The following is a 13,229-nucleotide window of genomic DNA, read 5'->3' on the forward strand; positions in this document are numbered from 1 at the left end:
AATCCAGATCAAACTCAGGTCTTCTGCTTCTAAATACAGTGGTCTTTCCACTACTGCTCAGCTGCCTCACTAAGTCAAGTTATTCGGTACATAACAGATGTTCAATAAATACTTAGAAAAAGTTGAAATCTTGGCAATGCACAGCTTTAGAATGCATTAGTGGTAAAGAGAAGCAGGAAGAAATGGAACTTACATTGGCCTTGGAAGTGCCTGAGCAGCTTCAGGTCCTTGGGGTAGGCCTTTGTCTGGATGGTGTCAATCACAGCATCCTGCTTTCTGGCCAGCATGCTCTCCATATGTCTGTGAACCTTCATCATTGGGGCTTTCCCTGGTTTCTCTTCATAGGCACCCACCTAAATACACACAATAGGAAGAGGGCGACGGGGCTTTGACTTAGCTATTTTGTTCTTTGCTTACTCATGCTGTCATCTATTCATTCCTCACAGAGAGCAATTATTTATGGTTTTATTTAACACTCTCTTACTAGGCTCTAAGCTTCCTGAGGACTCATACTGCATCTTTTGCTCACCTCTGAATGGCCAGTGAAAGCTGGGCACAGAGGCGGCTGCAGCAGGCAATAAGGATATAATGGAGCACTGACTGCAGGGCAGGCTCTTTAGCTATTTGATTGTTCTTAATCTTCATTAGTCCTCTTGACAAAGAGTTTGGAAAGGTTAAACAGCTGGCCTCTGGTTGCACAGCTAATAATATACTGAGGCCTTTGTGCTCATAAACCTTTGTGCAAATAAACCTTTGACCTTTGTGCTCTTGACACCTAAGGGATGCTTTGTTCCTTTTACCTGACATTTCCTCTTTCCACCCACCATTCTCCTGTTCCTTATCAATTATTTCTGTCATTTGTTAAACACTTACTGAAGGTGAGATAACATGCTAAGCTCTGGAGATAGAGAGATGCAGTAAACATGGTGGTTTACACACATGAAGACAATACATGCAAATAACTAAGGTATAATGGGGCAAGATTTTTACAGCAGTATTGCTTACTAGGGGATGGAAACAGAGGAGGAGGTCAAATATCTTGGCTCAGAGACAGCATTGGGAGAGACTTCAAAGGCAGGTTTCATTAAACTGTGTTTTTTTTTTAGAATAGTTTTAGAATGGAAGTAAGACATTGGTTGTGGCATAAAGGAACACCTGGCAGATAAAGCAGCATGTATGGAGGCTCAGGTAGTTGAAGAAGTGTCAGTGTCCTCAAGAGGGCAGCATGGAAGCCACAGACCAGGGAGGATCTGAAGGGCCAGCAGGAAGAACAGGGGAAGACAACAAGTGGACATGATGGTACATTTGAAAGTACTTGGAGAAAGCTAAAGTAATCAATAGATATAAGGCATGGAGTTTCCTGCATTCTTAGTGGGATCTGAGCAAATTAAGAGGAGAATAGAGGAGGGGAATTCTTTTTAGTCACATAACCAAGAAGGATTCATTTAAATGGGAAAGGTGACAAGGAAGAAATGAAGTCAACGTTTCACATACATATGTCAGCCACCTTCTTTCGGTTATGTATTTACTAACTTATAGCTTGTATTTGATATCAAAGAGCACTGCCCAGCTAGACCACCCACTGCATCTGTCCAACACATTCCAAATAACTTCTCACAATATCTAAAACTCAAATCCACTCTATGAAAGTAGAAATATGTCCCTTTGGTGGTAGCCCAACTCCATACCTGGCTCTCATCCTGTGGTCAGCACTGAGAAGGAATGCAGCCTGCTCTTGCTCTTGCATGATCAATATTCCTTAATCATGCTCCTCTCCTGTCTTTCTGATAAACCTCTTCCTGATCTCTGGCCTCATCATCCATTTATGGCCCTGCCCCTCTGCCCTCTGGCCTTGACACAAGATGCTGCTTTACTGGCTCTGGTCCCTGTCTTTCATAGTTAGTGACTTACTCCTCCAAATTATGCTGCTTTGTGATACTCTATAAACACCTAACCTGGTCCAGCCTGGCCTCTGGGCCAACACACCAGCGTGGGCTCCCACCACCACCAAGCTGTCTGACTTCTCCAGTTTCTGCGGATGAAACTGGAACAATTTGATATTATAAGGTATCTATACAAGCAGCTATTATACAAGTATCTAGAATGTTTTATGCACTGGTAGTAGTCCTGGTAGAGTTTATTAGTTAAGCCTCCAATCATACCACTTTGGAGGGAATAGTGTCAATTGGATATTAATGTACACAAATATACAGTATTTACTATTAATAAATATTAATCAGCCAACTAGTTAATTAATTGACAACAATAATACATTTCATTTTTATGGTAGCTTATGGCCTAAGAAGCACTTTAATTCACATTATTTCATTTTATGATCATGATTGAGGATAGTCATGGGGATGGTAGTTGGGTAAGATTATTGATTCTGACTTCAGAGATGAGATGACCGAGTTTAGAGGCTAAGCCACTCCTCTAAGCAGGGTTTAAGAGCACAGAACCCTCCCTCTGGGGTTGTGCAAGTGCAGGATCAGCCCCTGAATGTTTCTTTGTATTTTGTCCACTGGGTGCCTTGATGACCTCACACTAGTCCCAGCCCTGCTTCTAAGGCCTGGAAAGTGCAAGGCTAGAGCTCATTGTGAATTGTCACATTCATACCCTTGATAAAATGCCTTCAAAGTCCACCATACCTCCTGACTTTGTCTCTCTGGAGAGCTACATGTCTCACCCTCTACAGTCACCCCATGAACTGCTCCTATCACTCAGCTGAGCTGTACCGTTTGATCTGGAACCCTAGAATGCAGATACCTCAAAAAGATGGTCTGAATGTAGGTCCCTTTCTCTTTTTTGAAGTTTCAATTCATCTGGCTCTTTTTCCTTCATTGTTTTATTGGCATCTTCATGTTCAGGGCTGAAATGAGAAAAAATACCAGGAAAAAATTAAGTTTAGAATATTTAGATAATAGTGTACTACTAGATCCTAAAAGAAATGAATGGGAAAAATGAATTCAAACAGATGTGAATCCCTCTTCTTCATATATATATTTAAAGATGAGGGCTCTCAGGATCCAGTCCACCACAGAGAGTTCCTCTGAGTTTCTGCCTGCTCCAATTAATGCCAGAGTAAATTCCTGCTCAAAATCTCTAATAACCCCCCATTGCATGTAGGAGAAAATGTAAGCCCCTTAGTGATCTGGCCCCTGCCTTTCTTTCCACCCCATCACCCTCTGCTCCACCCCTGCACCTTTGCTCTAGTCAAGACTCTGGTGATTTCCAAAAGCCACAGTGCTACTTTGAGCAACTCTCCCTTTTTATCTCTATTTCCTTGGTCAGACATGCCTTTGACATCTTCTATTGCTGAAATACACTGCACCCTTCTCAGCTTGTCCAAATCATCTTGTCTCTGAGAATCTTTCCCTGATTCTCCTGAGCAGTCCCACCTTCTTATTTGCTCTTCCAACACTTAGTCCTTCTATCTTGTATTATAATGGGCTGCCTAGGTATCTGCCTCTAGACCTCCATGACCCCTTGTCAACTGACTGAAAATCAAGTTGCAAGGAGGCAGCATTCTTTTATTCATTCTGTGTATCCCCACCGGTGCTACAGAACCTGTGGTCGCAATAGCATGGCACCCGGCAGAGAGTGTTCCCTAGTGACATGAATGACAGCCATGCACCAGTGTGCAGACAGCAGGAGTGGAGGAGAGATCAAGGTGGAGAGTGTAGTGAGGAGCAGGACCAAGGACAGAAGGCTGGAGAGCATCACGTCCATGTGAGAAGTTCTGTTTCTGGCATTATGTGAACTGGATAACACTACAACCATGTCTCCATGGAAAGCAGAGAAGAGCCCTCATATGAAAAGGAGGGGGCACAAAGGAAGGAGAAAAACCAGAAAGAGGGGACTGTTCTGAAAGACAGCGGAGAGAGTTTGAAAGAGTTTCATTCGTTAATCTAATTACTATGTACTCTTGTCCACCCTTCAGGCCATCCCTGGTTCTTCTGTCATGAACAGGGGCTGTGAAGTGAGGGCTGGGTTCTAATCCTCACTGTTTGTCTTTCTAAAAGTCTAAGATTAACCTTTCTAAAAATCAAATGTTCTCATCCATAAATGAACAGTCACAATGCCAATTTCCATGGTTGCCATAAGAATGAAATGTGATAAAAATGTTGAAAGCCTCGCATTGTTTATAACGTGTAATGGACTCTTAATAATTGGTGTCCTTTTCTTCATCACAGCATTTGCTGAGTTAGAGTCACCCCATTTTTTTCATTCCCATTGCAGTTGCTATTCCTGCATTTACCTGCCTTGTTGATGAATGTGTCCTCTGTAATGCATCTTCCCACCCCTCAGACCCTGTCCAAGGTGGACAGACCCTAGTTTCCACACAGGTGGGTCTCTATAACTAACTCTCAAATTAAATTTAACATTGTGACTTATAGGAATCCTTTCAGGATTTTGAAGATCTGCTATGCAAAAAAAGAATATAAATACCTCAGTAACAATTTTAATAATGATTACATATTGGTTAGACTGAATAAATATTAATAAAACACATTATGAAAATTAATTTCAACTGTTTCTTTTATCTTTTGAAATATGGCTAGCAGAACCAATTTAAATGACATGGACTTGCACAGATTTCTGTTGGAAAGGGCCGGTCTAAATGACATGTTAGGGAGCGCCGGCCACTCCTGCATCCAGCTTCACACACTGCCCTAGCTTTGTTCCTGCGGCACTTTATGCTCTGCGTTCTCAAACCATTGGTGGGTCCTGTACCAGCCTCACTGGGTAACACTTGTTGCCTCATACTTTTTCTGTACCTGAGACCTGCATTCTACCATTTTCACCTGGACAATTCCTATGTGTCTTTCAAGCTTCAGCTCAGCTCTCACTCTTGGAGGAAGCATGCTTGGAGCCCCTCCTCTGTCTTTGCAACTTCCACAGCAGTGATTATATTACATTGTAATTTCCTATTTATGTGGTCATTATGACCTCCAAATGATCCCCCCACCAACCACTGCAGCCTTCACTCCCATCTTGAACCAAGGCTAGAAAATGTATTCTATTCATTTTTGTACCTCAGAAGCTCACAGTGTCTGAACAAAGTATAAGCTCAAGGAATGCTGAACTGAGTAATTGCTTATTTGACATGTGCCCATCATATGTCCACACTGTGCTAGGTGCTAAAGGGTTAACCATGGGCACAGGCAGGAATCAAAGAGAGGGACAAAGGGAGCCGAAGCAGGCACCCCAATATTCAGCACCTGTGTTTCTGACCTCAGTCAGGAAATTTTGATACTTGCTCCCTCAGAGCTCACCAACTATGTTTATTCTAATGCATTAAAAATAACTCCAGGGGGAAAGTGACTCTGAAGAGGAAAGTATGACCACTGCTATGTGCCAACACCCTGCTCTGGGTCAGGAGGCACGAGAGCTGCCAGGAATACCAAGAACAAGGAAACATGGGCCCTGCCCACAGGAGCTCACAGGCAAGAGAGTGGGGAGGGGAGTGAGAATGAACTGGCATGTTAACACACAAATGCATGGTGACATTAGTGCATACACGTGTGTACCTCACAGTGGTACCACAGCAAAGGAACTGGTTACCACCCCCTGAAGGAGAGGAAATCGAGGAAGACTTCTTATAGGAGGAGTCATTTGATGGTCAGCAGGAGTTTGCCAGATCATTAAGTTGGGGTGAGTTTATTAAATGAGCAAAGGCAAAGAGACTTGAAATAGCATGGCTCATTTTGGAAATTTTAAGTTCTTGGGGATTCCCATGATTGTCACATGCCTGTCGGACTGTGTGACACATCCTCTAATCCAGGGGTCCCTAAGGGTGGTAGCTAGACCTCCGTCACTGCTACAGTCCCAGTGGCTCGCACACGCTGGGAATTCAGGGTGTGCTGAGTGAGGGGAGTGTGGGCGCCTTCTCTGCACCAGGTACCTTGCACAGCACGGGGTGCTGCCCCAGGTCAGGCACTGGAATCAGAGTGGGCCCATCCAGGAATACCAGGTCAGTCATCAGAGAGGCAGTGCCTGGGCTAGTCCTTTTCCTTTTGAAGATAAAAACTCACCTAAGTTCTTGGCAGAGAAAACTCTTCCAAGGCTGAAAGTAAAAGGAAAATGGTCATTTTCATAAGTCTACCCTAATCAATCGGGTCTCTGGCTACAGGTCATTAGAGACCGGATGAACAGGTGAGGTGGGCGTGATCTCAATACAAGCAAATGTAGACACTGACAGCAGAAAACTCCATCAGCCATTGCCAGGAGACTGCTGGTCAGTCTGGAAAGAAAACAAGCACTTCTGATGTTACAGTGTATGCCAGGGGGAATGTATGATTTCACTAAGAAAAACAAACTGTTTTCTGCCTACCTTTCCAGGAATGCACCTGTAGAATAGAAAACTGTTAAGTTGTATGAGAAAGTATGAACTTGTGATATGCAAGCAATACAGGGGTGGGCAAATGTAGGTTTATCGCTGTTCATATGGAACAAAGACATGCAGGCTATGATTATTGCAATGGCTTTATTAACTCAAAAGAATGTCACAAGGCAACTGTGAACCTACTCTTGCTCACTCCTGTATTTCAGTGGCCAAATTGGCAAGTGTGCAGGTCATGCTGGGAATTCTCCCTCCCTGATCGTGCACTCTGATCAAAAATCAGCTCTCACGTGATCTAGGTTTGACTCCATTAAAATTATATCCCAGTGACAACAACATGGCCCTCCACGTATTTAGTCATCACAAAGTTGATGCCAGTCAGTATTAGGGATGTAGCCGAGAACCCTGAAGGAAACAGAGAATACCTCAGCATCCAAAATGCTGCCGCGCCATGCAGGTCCAACAGGTCTGTGGCTCTCCTTTTAGGGGAGCCCCGCAGGCCTTCATTCGGGGACTGCTGGGTTTTCTTTTCTGTGTAATTGTAGCAACCTGGATGGCAGCACTGGTAGAGTAAGTCAGACAGCCCTCGCTCTAGGTCTCTGCTACGTTACTAACAGGTGGACTCCCCTGGGCCTTGAGGTCTCACCTGTAAAGTGGAAGCACTGCTACCGTGTGTGCCCACATGCTTGGCACACAGCAGGGACCTGGTACACACGTGTCTGACCACGTGAGAGACTCAGTGTTAGACACGAAGATACTGAGAGTGGAAAGGAGTGACGAATGTCAGGAAACAATTACAGCGAACAGGGTTGAGGTGGTTTGGTGTGAGGGTGACCAGCGCTGAGCGCCTACAGGGCCCAATAGCAAATCCCAAAGAAGAGCAGGGACTGCGGCCACTCAGCCCCTTGTGTTCCAGTCACCAAGAAAGGGTGGCAATGGTTTCCAGCCACCAAGAGTCAAGATACAGAGATGAACATAGTATACATCTGAAGACTAAAAATGTAATTGAAAATTAAAAATACTTTCAAGCTTTTTTTTATTTTGCATGAGATAAAATTTGGTCCTTTGGAGAGTTCACTTTACAGAAAAGTTTATTACTTGCTGGTGTTGCCAGGTAAGTGAAGCATTTTAATGGAATGCTTCTGTGTTCACTAATAGGAATAATAACCATTTATAGTTATCTAGCCACAATGAGCAATCCTTTCCAGTAAGCATAAGAAACCTCGAGCAGGAAGTTAAAAGATCTAAACTAAAGGTACTCAATGAGAAAAGAGTAGAACCTTAACTGACCCGGTCTCAGCATTAGGTAAGTGCCTACTGTGTGCTAGGTACAGTACTAGGTGCTTACCTCCTCTGTCTTAGTTTTCTCAGCAATTCATTGAAACTAGTGTTGGTCCCCTTCTGTATTGAGCATCTACAGTTGCAGGTACAGTAACCACAAGGCACATGCTTCCTGCCCTCATGGAGAATGCACCATTTTACAGAAGATACAGTGGAAGCTCAGAGAAGCAAAATGCATGGAGCAGACGGCAGGGACTTCCTACGAGACTGTTTACCTGAATTTACCTTACATTCCTTCTCACAATGACCCCAGATGTGGGTATTTCTGTTATGTCTAGTTTATTGGTAAGGAAATGGAGATTCAAGGTTAGGCAGCCAGCAGCTGGGATTGAGGCCACTGATTCTGTCTGGGCCCTAATCAATCTGCTGCATTGCCTCCAAGGGGTCTCCCAGCACTGTGCCCACCAGGAGCCCAGAAAATGGGCCTTCAAGGGTATGGTCACTCTGTGAAAGCACGGGGCATAAGGACCTTGCTCTCTGCAGAGACAGTAAGGGCCCACTGGTGCTGGCTGCTGTAGACAAGGGGCGGGGAAAGAACGAGGATCATATCATCTCTTCCCACCCTTCCCCTCACACGCCCGCTGTCCCTGATGTTACAGGGCGCAGGCTTCAGAGTCTCATCAGTCGGGGTCTGGAAAAGCCTCAGAAATCAGAGGAAAACTGAAAAAAAAAATGACATTTTCTCCCTCTTAAGACACTACTTTAGAATCAACTCTGCACCCTTGTTTTAGTTAGAAATTTGTTAAGAAGAGAGGAACAATACCTTTTGGAGTTCTTCATTTCCAACTTCATAAGTTGCTAAAATAAACATGAAAAACAATTAGTTCAAGGCAGTGTCTTATGACACCATTTTCTCACAGCACCCAGTGTCAAATCAATTGTTAATGACGGCAGAGTTCAGTTTTCTTAACCTTCATAACACCGATCTGTGTGAAGCTTTGTCTCGGTAGTTTGGGAGATTCTCAGGTCACTGATCACAGATTTAATTTCTGTGGGGATTTCCAGGATGGAACATGCAGTCAATGAAAACATTCGAAACAATTTTAAGTTTCCTGTTTTGGTACATACATTCCTTCTTCGTGATTAAGAGAAAGCACTGAGATTTACTGGTGGCACTCAGAAGGCAAACTTGAAGGGAAAAGGAAAGGAAAACAGGCCAGAAAGAGTCTGAATCCCACTCCAACCAAACGAACTCCACAGCAGGCCTAACAGTGTTTTCTTCCACAAGTGTTTGGTTTCCTCAGTACAGCTTGGCGAGAACCGACCACCACTTGGGCTTTAATACCTGTTGATTATTTCAACAGTTCTGTGGATTTTAGTAAATAATATGAAGCCAATCTAACAAACACAAGCAATGGCAAGAATTTGGGTTCAAATCCCAGTCTTGACACTTCCTGTGAGACTGTAGACAGATTGCTTCCTTTCTTTGAACCTCAGCTTGCTCATCTGTGAAAAGGGGTCAGTTGGTACCTGCCTTAACAGAGATAATGGGGAGATTAAAAGGAGGTGATGTAAGAAATGGAACATACCCAGCAAATCACCATTGTATAGAGAGTGATATGTTTTTGATAAAATTGCTACTTTGATTTTTCCTTGCTTAAAAATTATCTATAAAAGTTTTCTCCTACTGTTAACAAATATGCATGCATAATAAGTAGGACTCCTTGCCCCCATTTCTCTTTCCTCTCCTTTTGCTAGCAGTCTGAAGCTTTCATTTAGAAAACTGACCAACATGCAACATTCCCAAGCCATTATTATTCTAAACATACAATCAGTTATTAAAGGAAACCCTAGGTTTTCTTCAGGGACTACCTACATATGGTTGTTGACACACAGACCTAAAATTCTGTGTAGATGATTAATAATATGTATGTCAACTTGGGTAATTGTACATTATTACTTTCATGGGTTTTGATTTAAAATGTTCTAATATTGTTTTAAAAACTTTGTCTATGCCCTGGCTGGTCTGCTTAGTGGGTTGAGCACTGGCCTGTGAACTAAAGGGTTGCTGGTTCGATTCCCAGTAAGGGCACATGCCTGGGTTGCAGGCCAGGTCCTGGTCAGGACATGTGCGAGAGGCAGCCGATCAATGTCTCTCTTGCACATGGATGTTTCTTTCCCTCTTTTCCTCCCTCCCTTCCCCTCTTGCTAATAAAGAAATAAACACAAAATATTTTTTTAAAAACTTTGTTTAGCTATTAATACATTTAAAAATATTGCTTATGATGCAGATGACCTCATTCAAAGTATAGATATTTTTTCCAGTTAAAGAAAGTGATAATTCCTTCCTTCCTTCCTTCCTTCCTTCCTTCCTTCCTTCCTTCCTTCCTTCCTTCCTTCCTTCCTTCCTTCCTCCAGTTTATTTAAAGAATTAACAAATCATGGTCTGTTTGCTTCTCTTTGCCCCTGGATGGGGAGTTGTTGCTATTCTGTCTCAGAAATGGGGAACAAAGGCTCAGAGACACTGCACTTGACAAGGCTGGAAAACAAAGATAATACACAAAGTTAACAATACATTTATAATTTTATTTTTTTAACAGAATGGAGGTTCTTCAATGATGTTTTGCCATCAGAACTTGCTCTTGAGTTAGGAAAATAAAGTACAGAGGACCCCCTATGGTCAGGAAGGGACTAGGAATTGTAGTAAGAGGATTCAGCCCTGGCTCACTTTTCACGCAGAGTTAGATAGCTCTCTCCACTGAACAGCTTTGTCCCAGCTGGGAGAAACTATCACACGATGGGCCTCAGCACCCCTCCACCTGCTGGACATGGTCATGTCTGGCAGGCCCTCGGCTTTTTCTCTACGTGCTAACTCCCTGTGTGACCTTGGAAAAGTTTCTTTACTCCATTTATACCAGGATGTGAGATGATTATTACTAATGTTGCAAAAACAACAATTGATTTATACCGAGTTGTGGTAATGTGCATTTTCTAAGGGATTGTTGCATTTTTCTAAGTTGTCAGATTTATGTGTCATAATATTCCCTTACTCTTTTGATGTCTGCAGGGCCTCTAATCACACCTGTTTCATCCCCAAGGTTGTTAATTTGAGTCTTCTGCCTTTGCTGCTTTGTCAGTCCTGCTAGAGCTTTGATCACTTTTTTGATCTTTTCGAAGAACAAACTTTTGGTTTCATTGATTTTTCCCTATTGTTTTACTTCTCCCAAAAAACATTTATTTCTGTTCTTATCTTATTATTTCTTTTCTTTTACTTGCTTTGGATTTATTTTGCTCTTCTTCTTCTATGTCCTTGAAGCAGGAACTTCGATCTGAGGCTGCTCCTCTTTTCTGTGAGCAGCAGGTCTCCAAACTTCCCTCTCTGCTTGCTTGAGCTGTGTCCCGCCAATTTGTACGTGTAGTATTTTCATTTTAATTCGGTTCAGATATGTGTTTTGATTTCCCTTGAGATTACTCTTTGAGCCATGGATTGTTTAGAAATGTGTTGTTTTGTTTCTAAGTGTTTGGGGAGTGTCCTGTTATCTTTGGTTATTGATTTCTGGTTGCCGAGTTTGGGCAGTTTTCAGTAACCATTTCTGCACATGCTTTTTCAGTAGGATCCCCCTCTCCTTTCTTTCCAGGACACCAGTTTAAGACTCTTGCTATCGTCCCGCTGACAGCTTGAAGCTCAGCTCATTTTATTTTTCAGTCTATGTTCTTCTTATTGTTTAGACTGGGTAATTTCTGTTGTTTCATTCAAGTTCACTGATTCACCTGTTCCCTTTATTCTGAGGTTGAGCCTATCCATGGAGCTGTTCATGTTTCTTGTTACATCCTTTAGTTCTCAAATTTTCATTTGAATTTTCTTTCTTTTTTTATTGTTCAATTATAGTTGCCCCATTTCCCCCCATTACTCTCCCCAGTCTGCTCCCTCCCATTCAATTCCCCCCACATTGTCATTGTCCATGGGTCCTTATAATTTCTTTTCATATACATTCTATTTCTTCAGTAAAACTTTAAAAAATTTGTTTCAGTTATGTTCATAATTGCTCAGTGAAACATTGTTATAACAGCCGCCCTAAAGTCTTTGTCAGGAAAGTCTAACGCACCAATCATCGCAGTGCGGGCATCCAGTGATCACGGCTTTACATTCAAGTTGAGACTTCCCTGGTTCTTGGAATGACGAGTGAATTTTTATTGAAACCTGGACATTTTGAGATTTATGTTACGACACTCTGGATATTATTTAAACTTTCTCTTTAAGCTGGCTTTTCCTGGCAGCACGAGGTGGGAGGCCTGCCTTTCCTCTGCCAGATGGAGACAGAAATCTAGGTTCCCCACTTCTTGTCCTCCTTGATACCCAGGCGAGAAAAGGGTGCTGCATCACTGCTGGACAGGGGTGGAAGCTCTGGCTTTCCATTTGTTTCTGCTGCTAACACCGCAGTTGAGAGGGGTCAGAGTGCCTTGTTATTGCTCCCCACATGTCCTCCTTCACACCCTCCTGGGCGGTTGTGAAAGTCCTTACTCTTTGCTAGGTCTCAGCTGATACCATCCCAGCAGGGAGGGGAAGGGGCACCTTGTTACCGCTGGGTGGGGCGTTGAAGTTCAAGCTCCCCATGTGGTCTTCTCTGGAACCATTTCAGCAGGAGGGGCAGGTGTGCATCATTGCTAACTGACGAGGGTGGTGTCTCGGCCCCACTCAGCATTTCTGTGGGGGTGGGACCACAGTGTTCTCTGGGATGTTGGGCTGGAGTAGAGTGGTTATTGTCTAGAGGATTTCTGTCTGTTTAGGCTTCCCCTTTGGCTAGAAAGAGGAGGCTTTTCTTTGTTGGAGCTGTTTTTGTCTCTGCCTGTTGGTGCTTCCAGGTTGCTGGCTTCTTCAGCTCTAAGTCTGAGACACATTAGCAAGAAGAAAACCAGGGAACTCACCACCTACCCTTCCAGGGGTCCTGAGGTCCTAGCTGCTTTACCTTCTTCTTTCTCCCTTTTCAGAATCTTGTAATTTTCTTAGGCTTGTTTTGTAAATATCCAGGGTTTTAGTTGCATTTAGCAGCAGGACTAGGGAAAAATATAATGTATCTGCTCAACCTTCCCCCAAGCAGATTTCCACTTGAGCTTAAATGTCTTATTTTATCGAACTCTCAGGACAACTCCACAAAGGACGTATTTTGCCCATTTTACACGTGAAGAAACTGAGGTTCAGAGGTTACACAACCAGTAAGTGGTGCAAAGAGGATGGAAGAGTTAAGTGAACAGGTACAAGAGGGAGTAAGATAGCCCATGTCCTTCCTTTCTTTTTTCTGTAGGGTAACCGTAGCTTGTCTCTAGAGAGAGGCTGGGATAGGAGTGGGGACATATAACAGAATCATTTTGATCCGAGGCTTTAGTTCCTCAGCGTCTCCAACCCTGGCAGGTCTATAACTATCTCCCACAAGGGCACGCTCTCTGGCAGGGGACACCCTCTGCACTCTAACCCTTTCCTACCCTACTCCTTTTCTATCACCCTATGGTTTTCAGTAGTATTGCTGGGGCTCATTTTCTGGGCCCTCTCTTCTTTCAGTTAGAGACACTTGCCTCCTTGGCAGCGCCATCCATGAAGCAAGTACAC

At 43.3% G+C, this 13,229-nt stretch overlaps 1 protein-coding gene across 3 annotated transcripts in view; it reads right to left on the bottom strand.

The window, feature by feature from the left end:
* The window catches only part of FYB2 (FYN binding protein 2), a 107,256-nt gene that overhangs the window by 30,495 nt on the left and 63,532 nt on the right, over positions 1–13,229 (bottom strand). For all 3 annotated transcript variants that reach the window (XM_036026158.1, XM_028514167.2, XM_036026159.1), the window contains exons 6-9: positions 8,448–8,482; positions 6,036–6,067; positions 2,767–2,869; positions 194–353 (exon numbers count right to left, since the gene is read on the bottom strand). In XM_036026158.1, the coding sequence (XP_035882051.1) occupies positions 194–353; positions 2,767–2,869; positions 6,036–6,067; positions 8,448–8,482 (330 nt within the window). The remainder of the gene's footprint in view (positions 1–193; positions 354–2,766; positions 2,870–6,035; positions 6,068–8,447; positions 8,483–13,229) is intronic.

This window comes from Phyllostomus discolor, chromosome 5 (assembly GCF_004126475.2).
Source record: "Phyllostomus discolor isolate MPI-MPIP mPhyDis1 chromosome 5, mPhyDis1.pri.v3, whole genome shotgun sequence".
Taxonomy (NCBI): domain Eukaryota; kingdom Metazoa; phylum Chordata; class Mammalia; order Chiroptera; family Phyllostomidae; genus Phyllostomus; species Phyllostomus discolor.